General features: G+C 44.1%; 1 protein-coding gene across 1 annotated transcript in view; it reads right to left on the bottom strand.

The window, feature by feature from the left end:
- The window catches only part of LOC311106848 (choline/ethanolamine transporter flvcr2b-like), a gene marked incomplete at its 3' end in the record, with an annotated part of 48,360 nt that overhangs the window by 29,165 nt on the left and 2,330 nt on the right, over positions 1-16,865 (bottom strand). Inside the window, exon 2 of the mRNA XM_084149219.1 lies at positions 7,752-7,893. Coding sequence (XP_084005345.1) covers positions 7,752-7,893 — 142 coding nt within the window. The remainder of the gene's footprint in view (positions 1-7,751; positions 7,894-16,865) is intronic.

The following is a 16,865-nucleotide window of genomic DNA, read 5'->3' as shown; positions in this document are numbered from 1 at the left end:
CTGGCGTTCTCAACCAGAAGGGGACATCAGTGAGCTAGTCCTCCCTGGGGTGTCTCAACCAGAAGGGGACATCAGTGAGCTAGTCCTCCCTGGGGTGTCTCAACCAGAAGGGGACATCAGTGAGCTAGTCCTCCCTGGGGTGTCTCAACCAGAAGGGGACATCAGTGAGCTAGTCCTCCCTGGGGTGTCTCAACCAGAAGGGGACATCAGTGAGCTAGTCCTCCCTGGGGTGTCTCAACCAGAAGGGGACATTAGTGAGCTAGTCCTCCCTGGGGTGTCTCAACCAGAAGGGGACATCAGTGAGCTAGTCCTCCCTGGGGTGTCTCAACCAGAAGGGGACATCAGTGAGCTAGTCCTCCCTGGGGTGTCTCAACCAGAAGGGGACATTAGTGAGCTAGTCCTCCCTGGGGTGTCTCAACCAGAAGGGGACATTAGTGAGCTAGTCCTCCCTGGGGTGTCTCAACCAGAAGGGGACATCAGTGAGCTAGTCCTCCCTGGGGTGTCTCAACCAGAAGGGGACATCAGTGAGCTAGTCCTCCCTGGGGTGTCTCAACCAGAAGGGGACATCAGTGAGCTAGTCCTCCCTGGGGTGTCTCAACCAGAAGGGGACATCAGTGAGCTAGTCCTCCCTGGGGTGTCTCAACCAGAAGGGGACATCAGTGAGCTAGTCCTCCCTGGGGTGTCTCAACCAGCAGGGGATATTTTACATTTACATTTTAGTCATTCAGCAGACGCTCTTATCCAGAGCGACTTACAGTTGGTGAGTGCATACATTTTTCATACTGGCCCCCCGTGGGAAACGAACCCACAACCCTGGCGTTGCAAGCGCCATGCTCTACCAACTGAGCTACAGAAGGGATATCAGTGAGCTAGCCCTCCCTGGCGTTCTCAACCAGAAGGGGACATCAGTGAGCTAGTCCTCCCTGGGGTGTCTCAACCAGAAGGGGACATTAGTGAGCTAGTCCTCCCTGGGGTGTCTCAACCAGAAGGGGACATCAGTGAGCTAGTCCTCCCTGGGGTGTCTCAACCAGAAGGGGACATCAGTGAGCTAGTCCTCCCTGGGGTGTCTCAACCAGAAGGGGACATTAGTGAGCTAGTCCTCCCTGGGGTGTCTCAACCAGAAGGGGACATTAGTGAGCTAGTCCTCCCTGGGGTGTCTCAACCAGAAGGGGACATCAGTGAGCTAGTCCTCCCTGGGGTGTCTCAACCAGAAGGGGACATCAGTGAGCTAGTCCTCCCTGGGGTGTCTCAACCAGCAGGGGACATCAGTGAGCTAGTCCTCCCTGGGGTGTCTCAACCAGCAGGGGACATCAGTGAGCTAGTCCTCCCTGGGGTGTCTCAACCAGCAGGGGATATTTTACATTTACATTTTAGTCATTTAGCAGACGCTCTTATCCAGAGCGACTTACAGTTAGTGAGTGCATACATTTTTCATACTGGCCCCCCGTGGGAAACGAACCCACAACCCTGGCGTTGCAAGCGCCATGCTCTACCAACTGAGCTACAGAAGGGATATCAGTGAGCTAGCCCTCCCTGGGGTTCTCAACCGGCAGGGGTGTACTCCAACTAAGTCCTCTATCCTAGACTGTACTCACTGAACTGGCACCCCCAGCTACACTCAGACCCAGGACATCAACCTCTTATTGCAACATACTGGCTGCTAAGACATATCTGTGTGTGTAACCTCAGATCCAAGACTCTAACCACAGGCCCAAGACCCTAACCACAGACCCAAGACCCTATCCACAGACCCTAACCACAGTCCCAAGACCCTTACCACAGGCCCAAGACCCTAACCACAGGCCCAAGACCCTAACCACAGACCCTAACCTCAGTCCCAAGACCCTTACCACAGGCCCAAGACCCTAACCACAGACCCTAACCACAGTCCCAAGACCCTTACCACAGGCCCAAGACCCTAACCACAGACCCTAACCTCAGTCCCAAGACCCTAACCACAGACCCAAGACCCTAACCACAGACCCTAACCACAGTCCCAAGACCCTTACCACAGGCCCAAGACCCTAACCACAGACCCAAGACCCTAACCACAGACCCAAGACCCTAACCACAGACCCAAGACCCTAACCACAGACCCAAGACCCTAACCACAGACCCAAGACCCTAACCACAGACCCAAACCACAGACCCAAGACCCCTAACTCAGACCCAAGACCCTAACCACAGACCCAAGACCCTAACCACAGGCCCAAGACCCTAACCACAGACCCAAGACCCTAACCACAGACCCAAGACCCTATCCACAGGCCCAAGACCCTAACCACAGACCCAAGACCCTAACCACAGGCCCAAGACCCTAACCACAGACCCAAGACCCTAACCACAGACCCAAGACCCTAACCACAGGCCCAAGACCCTAACCACAGACCCAAGACCCTAACCACAGACCCTAACCACAGACCCAAGACCCTAACCACAGACCCTAACCACAGGCCCAAGACCCCTAACCACAGACCCAAGACCCTAACCACAGACCCAAACCACAGACCCAAGACCCCTAACCACAGACCCAAGACCCTAACCACAGGCCCAAGACCCCTAACCACAGACCCTAACCACAGGCCCAAGACCCTAACCACAGACCCTAACCACAGACCCAAGACCCTAACCACAGACCCAAGACCCTAACCACAGGCCCAAGACCCCTAACCACAGACCCAAGACCCCTAACTCAGACCCAAGACCCTAACCACAGGACCAAGACCCTAACCACAGACCCTAACCACAGACCCAAGACCCTAACCACAGACCCAAGACCCTAACCACAGGCCCAAGACCCTTACCACAGTCCCAAGACCCTAACCACAGACCCTAACCACAGACCCTAACCACAGACCCAAGACCCTAACCACAGACCCTAACCACAGACCCAAGACCCTAACCACAGACCCAAGACCCTAACCACAGACCCTAACCACAGACCCTAACCACAGACCCAAGACCCTAACCACAGACCCTAACCACAGACCCTAACCACAGACCCAAGACCCTAACCACAGACCCTAACCACAGACCCTAACCACAGACCCAAGACCCTAACCACAGACCCAAGACCCTAACCACAGACCCAAGACATTGAAAGGCCCTGTGATAGACTAGTGTCCTGTCTAGGCAGTGTTCTTGACCAGCTACAGAAACAGGATATGGGTTCCTATGGGCTGTTCTGACTTGGACAAGGCTACTCGCTTCCCTTACAAGACATTGAAACTAAATGGCTTGTTGGAGTGGAATGAAGCAGTCTTAGAAATGGCTTTGTACTCAGCTAGTATACATACACAGTACTGTATGAGTCAATGTACTGGAAACCCTGGCAAGGCCTGGAAAACATGTTGCATCATTTGCATCCTCAACACATCATTGTACTCTTGCAGATAAACCGAAACCTAAGAACTGGCCTTCAGCCATTTATAGAGGAGATTCATATAGGCCCAAAGGCTATTGTCTGAACACGCAAATATTGTAAGGTGGTTTAAAATGTTTTGCCTCAGTCTTGTAATTGGTGCTTTCAGAACTTGTAGGAGAGCGGTCAAACAAGTACAGCTCACCATTCCAGTCAACAGGCTTTTAGCTAGCTGACCCCCCAAAAAATAATGCTTATAGGATTAAAAGACGGTCACAATAACAAAAAAACAAAAAAAAGTAAACGTCAACTGTGGAATCCTGACTGTTACATGACGTGCTTCGAGCTGACTTTCTCCCGAGAGAGCAGGAGGTCTGACTGGAGTCAGGGGGCAGAGAGCTGCTACAGATATCTTTGTGTGCAGATGTCTCTGTTCTTATCTCTGGGTCTTCCCTGGGGTGTCTCAACCAGCAGGAGTGTACTCTTTGCCAAGTACTGTCAACTAAAACTGTCCTCACTGAACAGGCACCCCCCCCCCAGCTACACTCAGACTCAAGACATCAACCACAGACTCAAGGCCCTGCGATAGACTAGCGTCCAGGGAGTGTACTTGTACACTCTACAGAAACAGGAGATAGGGCCCAATGGGCCATTCTGGCTTGTACAAGGCTACTTACCTACTTACTTACTTACAAGACATTGAAACTAAGTGCTCGTTGGAGTGTAATGAAGCTGTTCTAGATATACCTTAGTACTCAGCTAGTATGCATGTAAAGTCCTATGAGTCAATCTACTGAAAACCCTGGCAAGGCAAATGCCACATTCAGGCTAATATTCACATCTTAAACTCATTGTTGTACTCTTCCAGATTCACACAGATACATATAAAACACCTTAAACATGCCTGTCATCAACTTATGTCCTCCTTCATCCTTTGAGAGACACAGCACCAAAAATGGCAACATTCCCATCTAGACAACCGTCTCCGCTGTTGCACAACATTCCCATCTAGACAACGGTTTCCGCTGTTGCACAACATTCCCATCTAGACAACCGTCTCCGCTGTTGCACAACATTCTGGCAACATTCCCATCTAGACAACCGTCTCTGCTGTTGCACAACATTCCCATCTAGACAACCGTCTCCGCTGTTGCACAACATTCCCATCTAGACAACCGTCTCCGCTGTTGCACAACATTCTGGCAACATTCCCATCTAGACAACTCTCTCCGCTGTTGCACAACATTCCGATCTAGACAACCGTCTCCGCTGTTGCACAACATTCCGGCAACATTCCCATCTAGACAACCGTCTCCGCTGTTGCACAACATTCCGGCAACATTCCCATCTAGACAACCGTCTCCGCTGTTGCACAACATTCTCCACCTGGCACACACACTTTGTTTTGCGGGGCATGACTCAGGCCCCCCCCAGATGGCCCAGACAAACATGGCCTCTAGTGACCAAACAGAGAGACTCGAGTGACCAGTTAATATGAATTCACTAGATGGAGCAAAAGAAGACAAGAGCCTTACTCAGACTGCATTAACCCTCTGCCTTTTAGCCCAATACAGCATCTCCGCTAAGCCTACCTGTAGGCTACATCCTCCTTTATCATCTTTCCAGTTCCTTTATGTAGCACCTCACCAGCAAGACAGTTTCTGCATCCCAATCGGCACCCCTATCCTTTATATAGTGCACTACTTTTGACCAGGGCCCACAGGCACTTAGTGCACTCTATAGGAGGTGTAATTTGGGACAAAGACAGTACCAGCTATTGAGTGAAATCAGGTCATCTGAAAATAAACATTAGAATGAGTAGGCTGAATAGCTCATAGTGCAACCTGTATGTAGGTTAGAGTGGTTATTGTTAGGGATGGGGAAAAAAACCAAAATAAATGTTTTTCAATGACAGTTAAAGTGCATTCGGAAAGTATTCAGACCCCTTGACTTTTCCACATTTTGTTACATCACAGCCTTATTCTAAAATGGATTAAATAAATAAAAATCCTCAGCAATCTACACATAATACCCCATAATAACAAAGCATAAACAGGTTTTTTGAAAGTTTTGCAAATTTGATAAAAATAAAATAAATAAATAAATACCTTATTTACATAAGTATTCAGACCCTTTGCTATGAGACTCGAACTTGAGCTCAGGTGCATCCTGTTTCCATTGATCATCCTTGAGATGTTTCTACAACTTGATTGGAGTCCACCTGTGGTAAATTCAAGTGATTGGACATGATTTGGAAAGGCACACACCTGTCTATATAAGGTCCCACAGTTGACAGTGCATGTCAGAGCAAAAACCAAGCCATGAGGTTGAAGGAATTGTCCGTAGAGCTCCGAGACAGGATTGTGTCGAGGCACAGATCTGGGGAAGGGTACCAAAAAATGTCTGCAGCATTGAAGGTCCCCAAGAACACAGTGGCCTCCATCATTCTTAAATGGAAGAAGTTTGGAACCACCAAGACTCTTCCTATAGCTGGCCGCCCGGCCAGAACTGAGCAATCAGGGCGAGAAAGGCCACGGTCAGGGAGGTGACCAAGGACCCGATGGTCCTTCTGACAGAGCCCTAGAGTTCCTCTGTGGAGATGGGAGAACTTTCCAGAAAGACAACCATCTCTGCAGCACTCCCCCAATCAGGCCTTTATGGTAGAGTGGCCAGATGGAAGCCACTCCTCAGTAAAAGCACATGACAGCCCGCTTGGAGTTTGCCAAAGGGCACCTAAAGACCATGAGAAACAAGATTCTCTGGTCTGATGAAACCAAGATTGAACTCTTTGGCCTGAATGCCAAGCATCACGTCTGGAGGAAACCTGGCACCATCCCTACGGTGAAGCATGGTGGTGGCAGCATCATACTGTGGGGATGTTTTTCAGCGCCAGGGACTGGGAGACTAGTCAGGATCGAGGCAAAGATGAACGGAGCAAAGTGCAGCGAGATCCTTGGTGAAAAGCGCTCTGGAGCAGGTTAGGACCTCAGACTGGGGCAAAGATTCACCTTCCAACAGGACAACGACCCTAAGCACACAGCCAAGACAACGCAGGAGTAGCTTCAGGAGAAGTCTCTGAATGTCCTTGAGTGGCCCAGCCAGAGCCCGAAATTGAACCCGATCAAACAGCTCTGCAGAGACCTGAAAATAGCTGTGCAGCAACGCTCCCCATCCAACCTGACAGAGCTTGAGAGGATCTGCAGAGAAGAATGGGAGAAACTCCCCAAATACAGGTGTGCCACGCTTGTAGTGTCATACCCAAGAAGACCCAAGGCTGTAATCGCTGCCAAAAGGTGCTTCAACAAAGTACTGAGTAAAGGGTCTGAATACTTATGTAAATGAAATATTTAAGTTTTTTATTTTTAATAAATTAGCAAAATTTTCTAAAAAACCGTTTTTGCTTTGTCATTATGGAGTATTGTGTGTAGATTGAGGGGGGAAAAAACGATTTAATCAATTTTAGAATAAGGCTGTAACCTAACAAAATGAGGAAAAAGTCAAGACTTCTGAATACTTTCCCAAGGCACTGTACATTTCGCAATATTATATAGATACTTTGACACCAAGTATCGATTAGTAAAAAATATATTTTGATTTATTAAATGTTTTGCTAGGTAGCGTTAGCTAGCGCTAGTCGGCTGTACCTGCGCCAAAACTCCTGGTATCTTTTTTAAATAATGAGACACGTTTTCAGCACTTACTTCAATTACTGATCAAAACTCATTTTCTCACGCTCTCTCGTCCCTGCAGCAGACATGTAGTGAGCAGTATGTTTGGAACATCAAAATCGCAATAAAATAGCAGTAGCGAATCTCAACACATATAGAATCGTGAGAGTCGCAATAATATCGTATTTGCGAGGTCCCTGGCAATTCCCAGGCCTAGTTACAGTGGTTAAGTAGTATCACTGTGCTGCACCAGGTTACCAGGTCTCTGTTAGTTCAAGTAGCTGGCCTGGGAACACAAGTCACTTTTCATATTCATCATCTCCAGAACCAGATCAGTGTCTCCATGTTCGATTAAAGTTCCTGATCTTGCCCTTAATTCAGGGAGAGGTCTGTTGATAATCTACAGTGCATCATTGGAATAGGGCCAACAGGAACTGAGTGTAGATCCATGCAGCATATCCATGTCTAGCACTGTATATAAACTAGATCCATGCAGCAGATCCATGTATATCACTGTATATAAACTAGATCCATGCAGCAGATCCATTTCTATCACTGTATATAAACTAGATGCATGCAGCAGATCCATGTCTATCACTGTATATATAAACTAGATCCATGTCTATCACTGTATATAAACTAGATCCATGCAGCAGATCCATGTCTATCACTGTATATAAGCTAGAGGATAAATAGTGTTTTATGTAGTATATAATAGTTACCTATGACGACCAGTATGAAGAGCAGTGTAGCAACTCCTGCTGTGATGTAGAACATTGTACTGATGTTATAGGCCAGCAGATCCATGTCCTCAACGTTAGGCACCAGGATGGGAGGTACCAGGAACCCGATGGCTATACCCAGCTGGAAGAGAACACAAGACAGTACAGCTTTAAAAACAGCTGAATATAACACTTGAAAACACACACACACACACACACACACACACACACACACACACACACACAAAGACACAACGACCACCCTTCTGTATAATGGAGATGCATGTTGGAGACAGCCAATAGGGACGGGGTGGCTGTTGCAGACAGAGGGCTTTCATTCACTGTAGTTACAGTAGCACTACACTAGTTATAACCTGAACCTGGCTCCAACGTGATAGTGCATGTTGGTCCATCCCTTCAAAAAGGTCCAGAAGTGACGTCTTGTTTTTGAAAACCACAAAGTGATGTAACCATAGATACTCTACGTGACCAAAAGTATGTGGATACCTGCTCGTCGAACATCTCATTCCAAAATCATGGGGATTAATATGGAGTTGGTTCCCCCCCCAGAACAAAGGACACATTTCCACCGGTCTAATGTCCATTGCTTGTGTTTCTTGGCCCAAGCAAGTCTCTTCTTATTATTGGTGTCCTTCAGTAGTGGTTTCCTTGCAGCAATTCGACCATGAAGGCCTGATTCACACATTCCCCTCTGAACAGTTGATGTTGAGATGTGTCTGTTACTTGAACTCCGTGAAGCATTTTTTTGGGCTGCAATTTCTGAGGCTGGTAACTCTAATGAACTTATCCTCTGCAGCAGAGGTAACTCTGGGTCTTCCATTCTTGTGGCAGTCCTCATGAGAGCCAGTTTCATCATAGCGCTTGATGGTTTTTGCGACTGCACTTGAATAAACTATTGACTGACCTTCATGTCTTAAAGTAATGATGGACTGTCGTTTCTCTTTGCTTATTTGAGCTGTTCTTGACATAATATGGTCTTTTACCAAATAGGGCTATCTTCTGTATACCACCCCTACCTTGTCACAACACAACTGATTGGCTCAAACGCATTAAGACGGAATTAAATTCCACAAATTAACTTTTAAGAAGGCACACCTGTTAATTGAAACGCATTCCAGGTGACTACCTCATGAAGCTGGTTGAGAGAATGCCAAGAGTGTGCAAAGCTGTCATCAAGGCAAAGGGAGGCTATTTGAAGAATCTCAAATACAAAATATATTTTGATTTGTTTAACACTTTTTTGGTTACTACATGATTCCATATGTGTTTTTTCATAGTTTTGACGTCTTCACTATTATTCTACAATGTAAAAAATAGTAAAAATAAAGAAAAACCCTGGAATGAGTAGGTGTGTCCAAACCTTTGACTGGTAGTGTATATGTACATACTGTATCTACCTCAATTACCTCGTACCCCTGCACATCGACTCAGTACTGGTACCTCGTGTATATAGCCAAGTTATCGTTACTCATTGGGTGTTTCTCAATATGCATACTACTGTGCTCCACCCTCTCATGCTCCGAGAGCATCCTCCGACCACGTTCTCTTGAATACGTTCTTGTGAGGACGAGAGTGTGGAGAACGCATAAAACAATACATTTGAGAAGCACTCGCACTCCCCCTTACTGTATTACGTCAGGCTTCACCTCCCCATTCACTGAACCTTCTTCCAGCCAGGACAACAACAGACGAAACTAGATATACACAAAGCAAAATGTTTTACTTCACAACTATCAGCTAGATGTGAATCGTAATAATCTAGCTAGCCAGCTAGTTAAAACAGGCAAAAATGACCTAAAACTAATATTATGCAAGGTAGATGTAAAATAAATTGTGGCCATCTACCAATTCTTTGTGGCTAGCTAGCTGCTAGCTAGTTAGCCCTAGTGACTTACCCACTCACTGAACCGTCTTCCAGCCCGGACAACAATGGCAATAGATATGAAACAAGATATACACAAAGCAACCGTTTTACTTCATAACTATCAGCTAGCTATATGTGAATCGTAATAATGTAGCTAACCGGATAGTTTAACAGGCAAAAATGACCTAAAACTAATATTATGCAAGATAGATGTCAATGGGTAGCTAGCTAACTATTCTTTGTTGCTATCTGGCTAGCTAACAGTACTAGCAGCTAGCCAGTTAGCCCTATTGACTTACTATGGGCTTGTGATCTACAGTACGTAGGCAGGTAAACATGCCAAAATTAACACATCGTGTATTTATTAACGTATCAAGATGAAATATTGTAGTCAGGGCAACATATGAGATGTGAACAGGCAACATGTCATTCCGAAGTCGGAGTGTATTTTCTCTCGCTTCAGCTCAAATAATGGACGCCATTGATTTCAAGAAATGCTGCGTACTTTTTTACGTGGTTGCATTATATTTCTTTGAAGCTTTCATCGATGCATGCTTCAAAATATGTACAAACGGAGTACGTATTCGAGAAGTGCCCTCCGTGCTCCGTTTCGCATACTTTGATTTGGAACCCAGTTATTACTTTTATTGTGTGTTATTTATCTATTACTTCTCCATGTTCTTTCTTTCTGCGTTGTTGGGAAATGGCCGTAAGGAAGCATCTCACTGTTAGTCTACACCTGTTGTTTACCAAGCATGCGATTTGAATTGATTTTAGCTGACAATAAAAAGGCCACTCTAAAATGTGCAGTTTTGTCACACAACACACTGCCACAGATGTCTCAAGTTGAGGGAGTGTGCAATTGGCATGCTGACTGCAGGAATGTCCACCAGAGCGGTTGCCAGATAATTTATTGTTCACTTCTCTACCATAAGCTGCCTCCAATGTCGTTTCAGAGAATTTGGCAGTACCTCAAACCGGCCTCACAACCGCAGACCACATGTAACCACGCCAGCCCAGGACCTCCACATCCGGCTTCTTCACCTGCGGGATCGACTGAGACCAGCCACCCGGACAGCTGATGAAACTGAGGAGTATTTCAGTCTGAAAAACTAATTCTGATTGGCTGGGCCTGACTCCCCAGTAGGTGGGCCTGGAAGTAGGTGGGCCTATGCCCTCCCAGGCCCACCCATGGCTGCACCCCTGCCCAGTCATGTGAAATCCATAGATTAGGGCCTAATTTATTTATTTAAATTGACTGATTTCCTTTCATGAACTGTAACTCAGTAAAATCTTCGAAATTGTTGCGTTCATATTTTTGGTCAACATATTTACAGCATTACATATTAGATTTTTAGGGCACAACGTGCTTCAAAAGTAGCTAGAATTAATTTAGACTATCTCCATCAATAAAACAAATCTTATTTTCTGGTGCTCCTGAACTTCATGTGGCGCTCCTAACTTTTTAAAGTTGGGAGCACCAGTGCTACCAATGAAAAATGATGACAATATCAAGATAAAAAATTATAATATACAAAAAAAAAAGTGTGTCCTGTAAAGGAGGTCATCAATGTGGTCAATTCAGGCCAGGATCACAAAACATTGAGGTGAGAGGAATATTTGAATTTCTCATGGGTAAAAGTAAATATTCATATGCTTTCTATTTATTTAATAAGTAGATGTGTGATGGGAGTATCCATAAACAATTACTTTTATTGAAAAGAGGAAAGGGAGAGCTTAATTTCAAGCCTATTTGAGTTTCTACAGTGCCCTCCACTAATATTGGCACCCTTGGTCAATATGAGAAAAATGGGCTGTGAAAAATACGTCTTTATTGTTTTCTCCTCTTGGTCTTTCATTCAAAATATTCACAAAAATCTAACCTTTAATTGAAGTAAAATGATTGAAAAAAGTTAATGTGAAAAAAATTAAATAACATTTTTCTCCAAAACATGTACCACAATTATTGGCACCCCTAGAAATTCTTATGGAGTAAAATCTAACTGAAGTATATTCCCATTCATATTTTACGTTTTTAAGGTCACCTGAGTGATTAGTAACACTTAAGTGGTAAGCCATGACTTCGTGTTTCACTGGGGTATAAATATGAGGTGACACACAGGCCAAGTTCCCATAGTCATCCATCGCTATGGGAAAGATCCGAGAACACAGTAATGATGTGCGACAAAAGGTTGTTGAGCTACACACAAATCAGGAAATGGCTATAAGAAAATAGCTCAATGGTTGAAAATGCCCATTTCCACTATCAGGGCAATAATGAAGAAGTTTAAAGCAACTGGAGATGTTAACAATCGGCCTGGAAGAGGACGTGTGTCTATATTGACCCCGTGAGGAGGATGGTTCGAGTGGCCAAAAAATCTCCAAGGATCACATCTGGAGAATTGCAGACGTTAGTTGGGGCTTGGGGTCAGAAAGTTTCCAAAACTACGATCAGACGCCACTTATAAAACCACAAGTTGTTTGGGAGGGTTGCCATAAAAAAAGCCTTTGCTGTCATCAAACAACAAACTCAAGCGCCTACAGTTTGCCAAACGTTATTGGAACTTTCAATGGGACCGGGTTCTATGGTCAGATGAGACCAAAATATAGCTTTTTGGAAACAAACACCAGAGGTGGGTTTGACGTAGACAGAAAGACAGACATGCTGAAAAGTACCTCATCCCCACTGTGAAGTACGGTGGTGGATCTTTGATGTTGTGGGGCTGTTTTTCTTCCAAAGGCCCTGGACAACTCGTTAGGATACATGGTATCATGGACTCCATCAAGTACCAGCAGATATTAGATCGAAACCTGACTGCCTCTGCTAGGAAGCTTAAACTGGGCCGTGGTTGGATCTTCCAGCAGGACAATGATCCAAAGCACACCTCAAAATCAACACATAAATGGTTCACTGACCAGAGAATCAAGGTTTTGCCATGGCAATCCCAGTCCCCTGACCTAAACCCCATAAAAAAAACCTGTGGGATGAGCTGAAGAGGAGAGTCCACAAGCGTGGACCTCGGAATCTGAAGGATCTGGAGAGATTCTGTACGGAGGAATGGTCTCAGATCCCTTGCCATGTGTTCTCCAACCTCATTATGCATTATAGGAGAAGACTCAGAGCTGTTATCTTGGCAAAGGGAGGTTGCACAAAGTATTGAATGAAGGAGTGCCAATAATTCTGGCACACCTACTGTATATTTGAGAAGAAAAAAATAATGTTTTATGATAAGAATTTATTTTTCTTTCAATTATTTTACTTTAATAATAATGGTTATATTTTGGTGAATATTTTGAATGAAAGACCAAGAGGATGAACAATAAAGACGTTTTTCTCATCTTTACCAAGGGTGCCAATATTAGTAGAGGGCACTGTAGGTTAAGCCATGTGGTAACTAGCATATTACCAACTAATGCTAACTAGCATTAGCATTGGAGGGGGTGGTTGGGGATGGTTGTCACAATCTGACAATCATCCCCATTGTAACAATGTACCCAGTAAGCTAAAGTAAGTTGAAAAGATGCCTAGAATACTTTTTTGGACAGCACAGTCCAGTACAGTTTAATACAGTTCGGTCCAGTACAGTTTAATACAGCACGGTCCAGTACAGTTTAATACAGCACAGTCCAGTACATTTTAATACAGCAGAGTACAGTACAGTTTAATTCAGCAGAGTACAGTAGAGCAAAGTAGAGTACATTAGTTTAATTCAGCAGAGTACAGTAGAGCAAAGTAGAATACAGTACAGTTGCATTCAGTGGAGTACAGTAGGATCCAATACATTATACTGTACTTTTCTTTACTGAATCCACTCTACATTCCTGTACTCCACTGTGTGGTCCAAACTTGTGAAACCTCTACGATTGGTTCAGTCCGGACTTGCTGGCCAAAACTGGGTCATGTGACAACGACTGAGTAAGCAACATTCTCTCACACACACACACACACACACACGTTTGAAAAAGCAATCAATGTATTCAACAACAAAAACGTTAGTTAACCAAAATTGTTTACAGCTATACTTTCTCTTTATCAAAATGTTTAATTTTCATCCATATATATCAGATGGTTACTGTTTGTTTTATTAAGCATTGATATGACACATTTGAGTGAGAACTACAATATCAAAGCAAATATTCAACTGTGTTTTTATTATGTTAGATAGAAATACTGTTCAATAAATAAAAGCTTTACTTTTTCTGCAGCTTTTTAAATTGGTTCAATTGTTGCTGAAAAACAAAATGGCAAACACAGACAACCAACTCCATACTATGTGACAACCAACCCTGGGTTGGAGCTGGTTGTCTCAAGTGGACAGAGTGTGTTTGATGGCTTATAACTCCACGTTGGAACGAGATATGAGGATAAAAGTGTCCCCATTTCAACCCAAGACCTGGGTCTTTCTCCTGACGTTGAAAATAGTATTGTAAGACATACTGGTGCTGAGAAATACACTAATTAGTTAAACGTGTGACAACCAACCCCGGTCTCCCCTATCAGATCTATGCAGAAACAGAGTGCTCCTTTTAGGTTTTTTTGCTAGTTAGTCACCCATTAAAGTCTCCTAGGGTAAATTAAGACAACTCTGTTAATATGAAACTACTCAGTTAGGCCTCAGTGATTCATCCCATTTGGCTAACACATTTCCATATCGGCTGAATAACTTAGCCTTCATAGATGTGTAAACTTCTTTATTTTAAAAATAGGGAAAGAACTTGCACATCTGAGGTTACCTGTTGCAGGTGCACGGTAACAATGAGATAACTTGAAAGAAAAAAAGAGAGACCTGTGTCGGCTCATTCTTTAATTACCAGGGTCAAAGTTCATTTGCGGGCCTGAAACTGAAAGAGTTCGCCTAAGTAGGAATAACAAAGACAGAAAAACAATACAATATTTGTGAAGATAACATCTGATGGGAAGGTGCAAAGAGTCCATGAAACCCAGCTAGAGGTCAAAAGGTGAAATAACTCCATCTCAATGAGTCTGTTTCAAAATCAGCATGTGATGAATTAAAGACAACTCTGTTAATGTGCAACAACTCAGTTAGACATAGCCGATGTCCTTGTCCAGTGATTCACCCCATTTGCCTAACATAATTCCATATTAGCTGAATAACTTAGCCTTCATCGATTTGAACACTTCCTTAGACGAGAGACACGACTGTGAATAGGTACTGTAGACTAATCTGGGTTACTCAGATTGTGTAGCATATATATATATATATATATATATATATATATATATATATATATATATATATATATATATATACACACAGTACCAGTCAAAAGTTGACACACCTACTCATTCCAGGTTTTTACTTTATTTTTTACTAATTTTCTACATTGTAGAAATTGTGGTTTGCAGCAATTTGACCGTGAAGGACTGATTCACACAGTCTCCTCTGAACAGTTGATGTTGAGATGTGTCTGTTACTTGAACATTTATTTGGGCTGCAATCTGAGGTGCCGTTAACTCTAATGAATTTATCCTCTGCAGCAGAGGTAACTCTGGGTCTTCCTTTCCTGTGGCGGTCCTCATGAGAGCCAGTTTCATCATAGCGCTTGATGGTTTTTGCGACTGCACTTGAAGAAACGTTCAAAGTTCTTGAAATGTTCCGTATTGACTGAACTTCACGTCTTAAAGTAATGATGGACTGTCGTTTCTCTTTGCTTATTTTAGCTGTTCTTGCCATAATATGGACTTGGTCTTTTACTAAATAGGGCTATCTTCAGTCTACCTTGTCACAACACAACTGATTGGCTCAGGAAAGAAATTCCACAAATTAACTCTTAACAAGGCACACCTGTTAATTGAAATGCATTCCAGGTGACTACCTCATGAACTTCCTGACTGATGTCTTGATATGTTGCTTTAATATATCCACATAATTTTCCTTCCTCATGATGCCATCTATTTTGTGAAGTGCACCAGTCCCTCCTGCAGCAAATCACCCCCACAGCATGATGCTGCCACCCCGTGCATCACGGTTGGGATGGTGTTCTTCGGCTTGCAAGCAGCCCCCTTTTTCCTCCAAACATAACGATGGTCATTATGGCCAAACAGTTCTATTTTTGTTTCATCAGACCAGAGCACATTTCTCCAAAAAGTACGATCTTTGTCCCCATGTGCAGGTGTAAACCGTAGTCTGGCTTTTTTATGGCGGGTTTTGGAGCAGTGGCTTCTTCCTTGCTGAGCGGCCTTTCAGGTTATGTCGATATAGGACTTGTTTTACTGTGGATATAGATACTTTTGTACCTGTTTCCTCCAGCATCATCACAAGGTCATTTGCTGTTGTTCTGGGATTGATTTGCACTTTTCGTAACAAAGTATGTTCATCTCTAGGAGACAGAACGAGTCTCCTTCCTGAGCGGTATGACGGCTGCGTGGTCCCATGGTGTTTATACTTGAGTACTATTGTTTGTACAGATGATCGTGGTACCTTCAGGCGTTTGGGAATTGCTCCCAAGGCAGAACCACACTTGTGGAGGTCTAAAAAAAAAATTCTGAGGTGTTGGCTGATTTCTTTTGATTTTCCAATGATGTCAAGCAAAGAGCCACTGAGTTTGAAGGTAGGCCTTGAAATACATCCACAGGTACACATTCAATTGACTCAAATGATGTCAATTAGCCTATAGATTGTATATGGGGCCTATATATAGGCTGAAATATGAAACATCAACTTCCCGACCATGTAACATTGCAATAATGTCAGGTTATACGTTTTTTTATTAAACATGTAAATAGGCCTACTGTAGATTCATCATATGCATATCCTTTGAAAGTGTTACGCTGAAATGTCAACTTCCCTGTCACAAGAACGTCAGAGGTTAGGCCTATGCATTGTCTCTAAGGCCTATGTTTGTTTGTTTTTGACAGGTCCTCTGAGAAACGTATTATCTTCCTCACACAGCTGGTGATTCTCACTCCAGTGCCACTGTGAGTGTACCCGCACGTGAGTTATAAACGGTGTGGTCCTCTGTAGCTCAGCTGGTAGAGCACGGCGCTTGTAACGCCAAGGTAGTGGGTTCGATCCCCGGGACCACCCATACACAAAAATGTATGCACGCACGACTGTAAGTCGCTTTGGATAAAAGCGTCTGCTAAATGGCATATTATTATTATTATTTATAAAGAGCTATGAGAAACCCCCTAGTCAGCACCTACGGATCTCAAACGCAGCACAGAATGACGAAGGAAGCATGACATCCAAACTTAAAACCTCAAC

This window comes from Coregonus lavaretus (assembly GCF_964263955.1).
Source record: "Coregonus lavaretus genome assembly, chromosome: 31".
Lineage (NCBI taxonomy): Eukaryota > Metazoa > Chordata > Actinopteri > Salmoniformes > Salmonidae > Coregonus > Coregonus lavaretus.
This window is presented reverse-complemented; position numbering and strand designations above follow the sequence as displayed.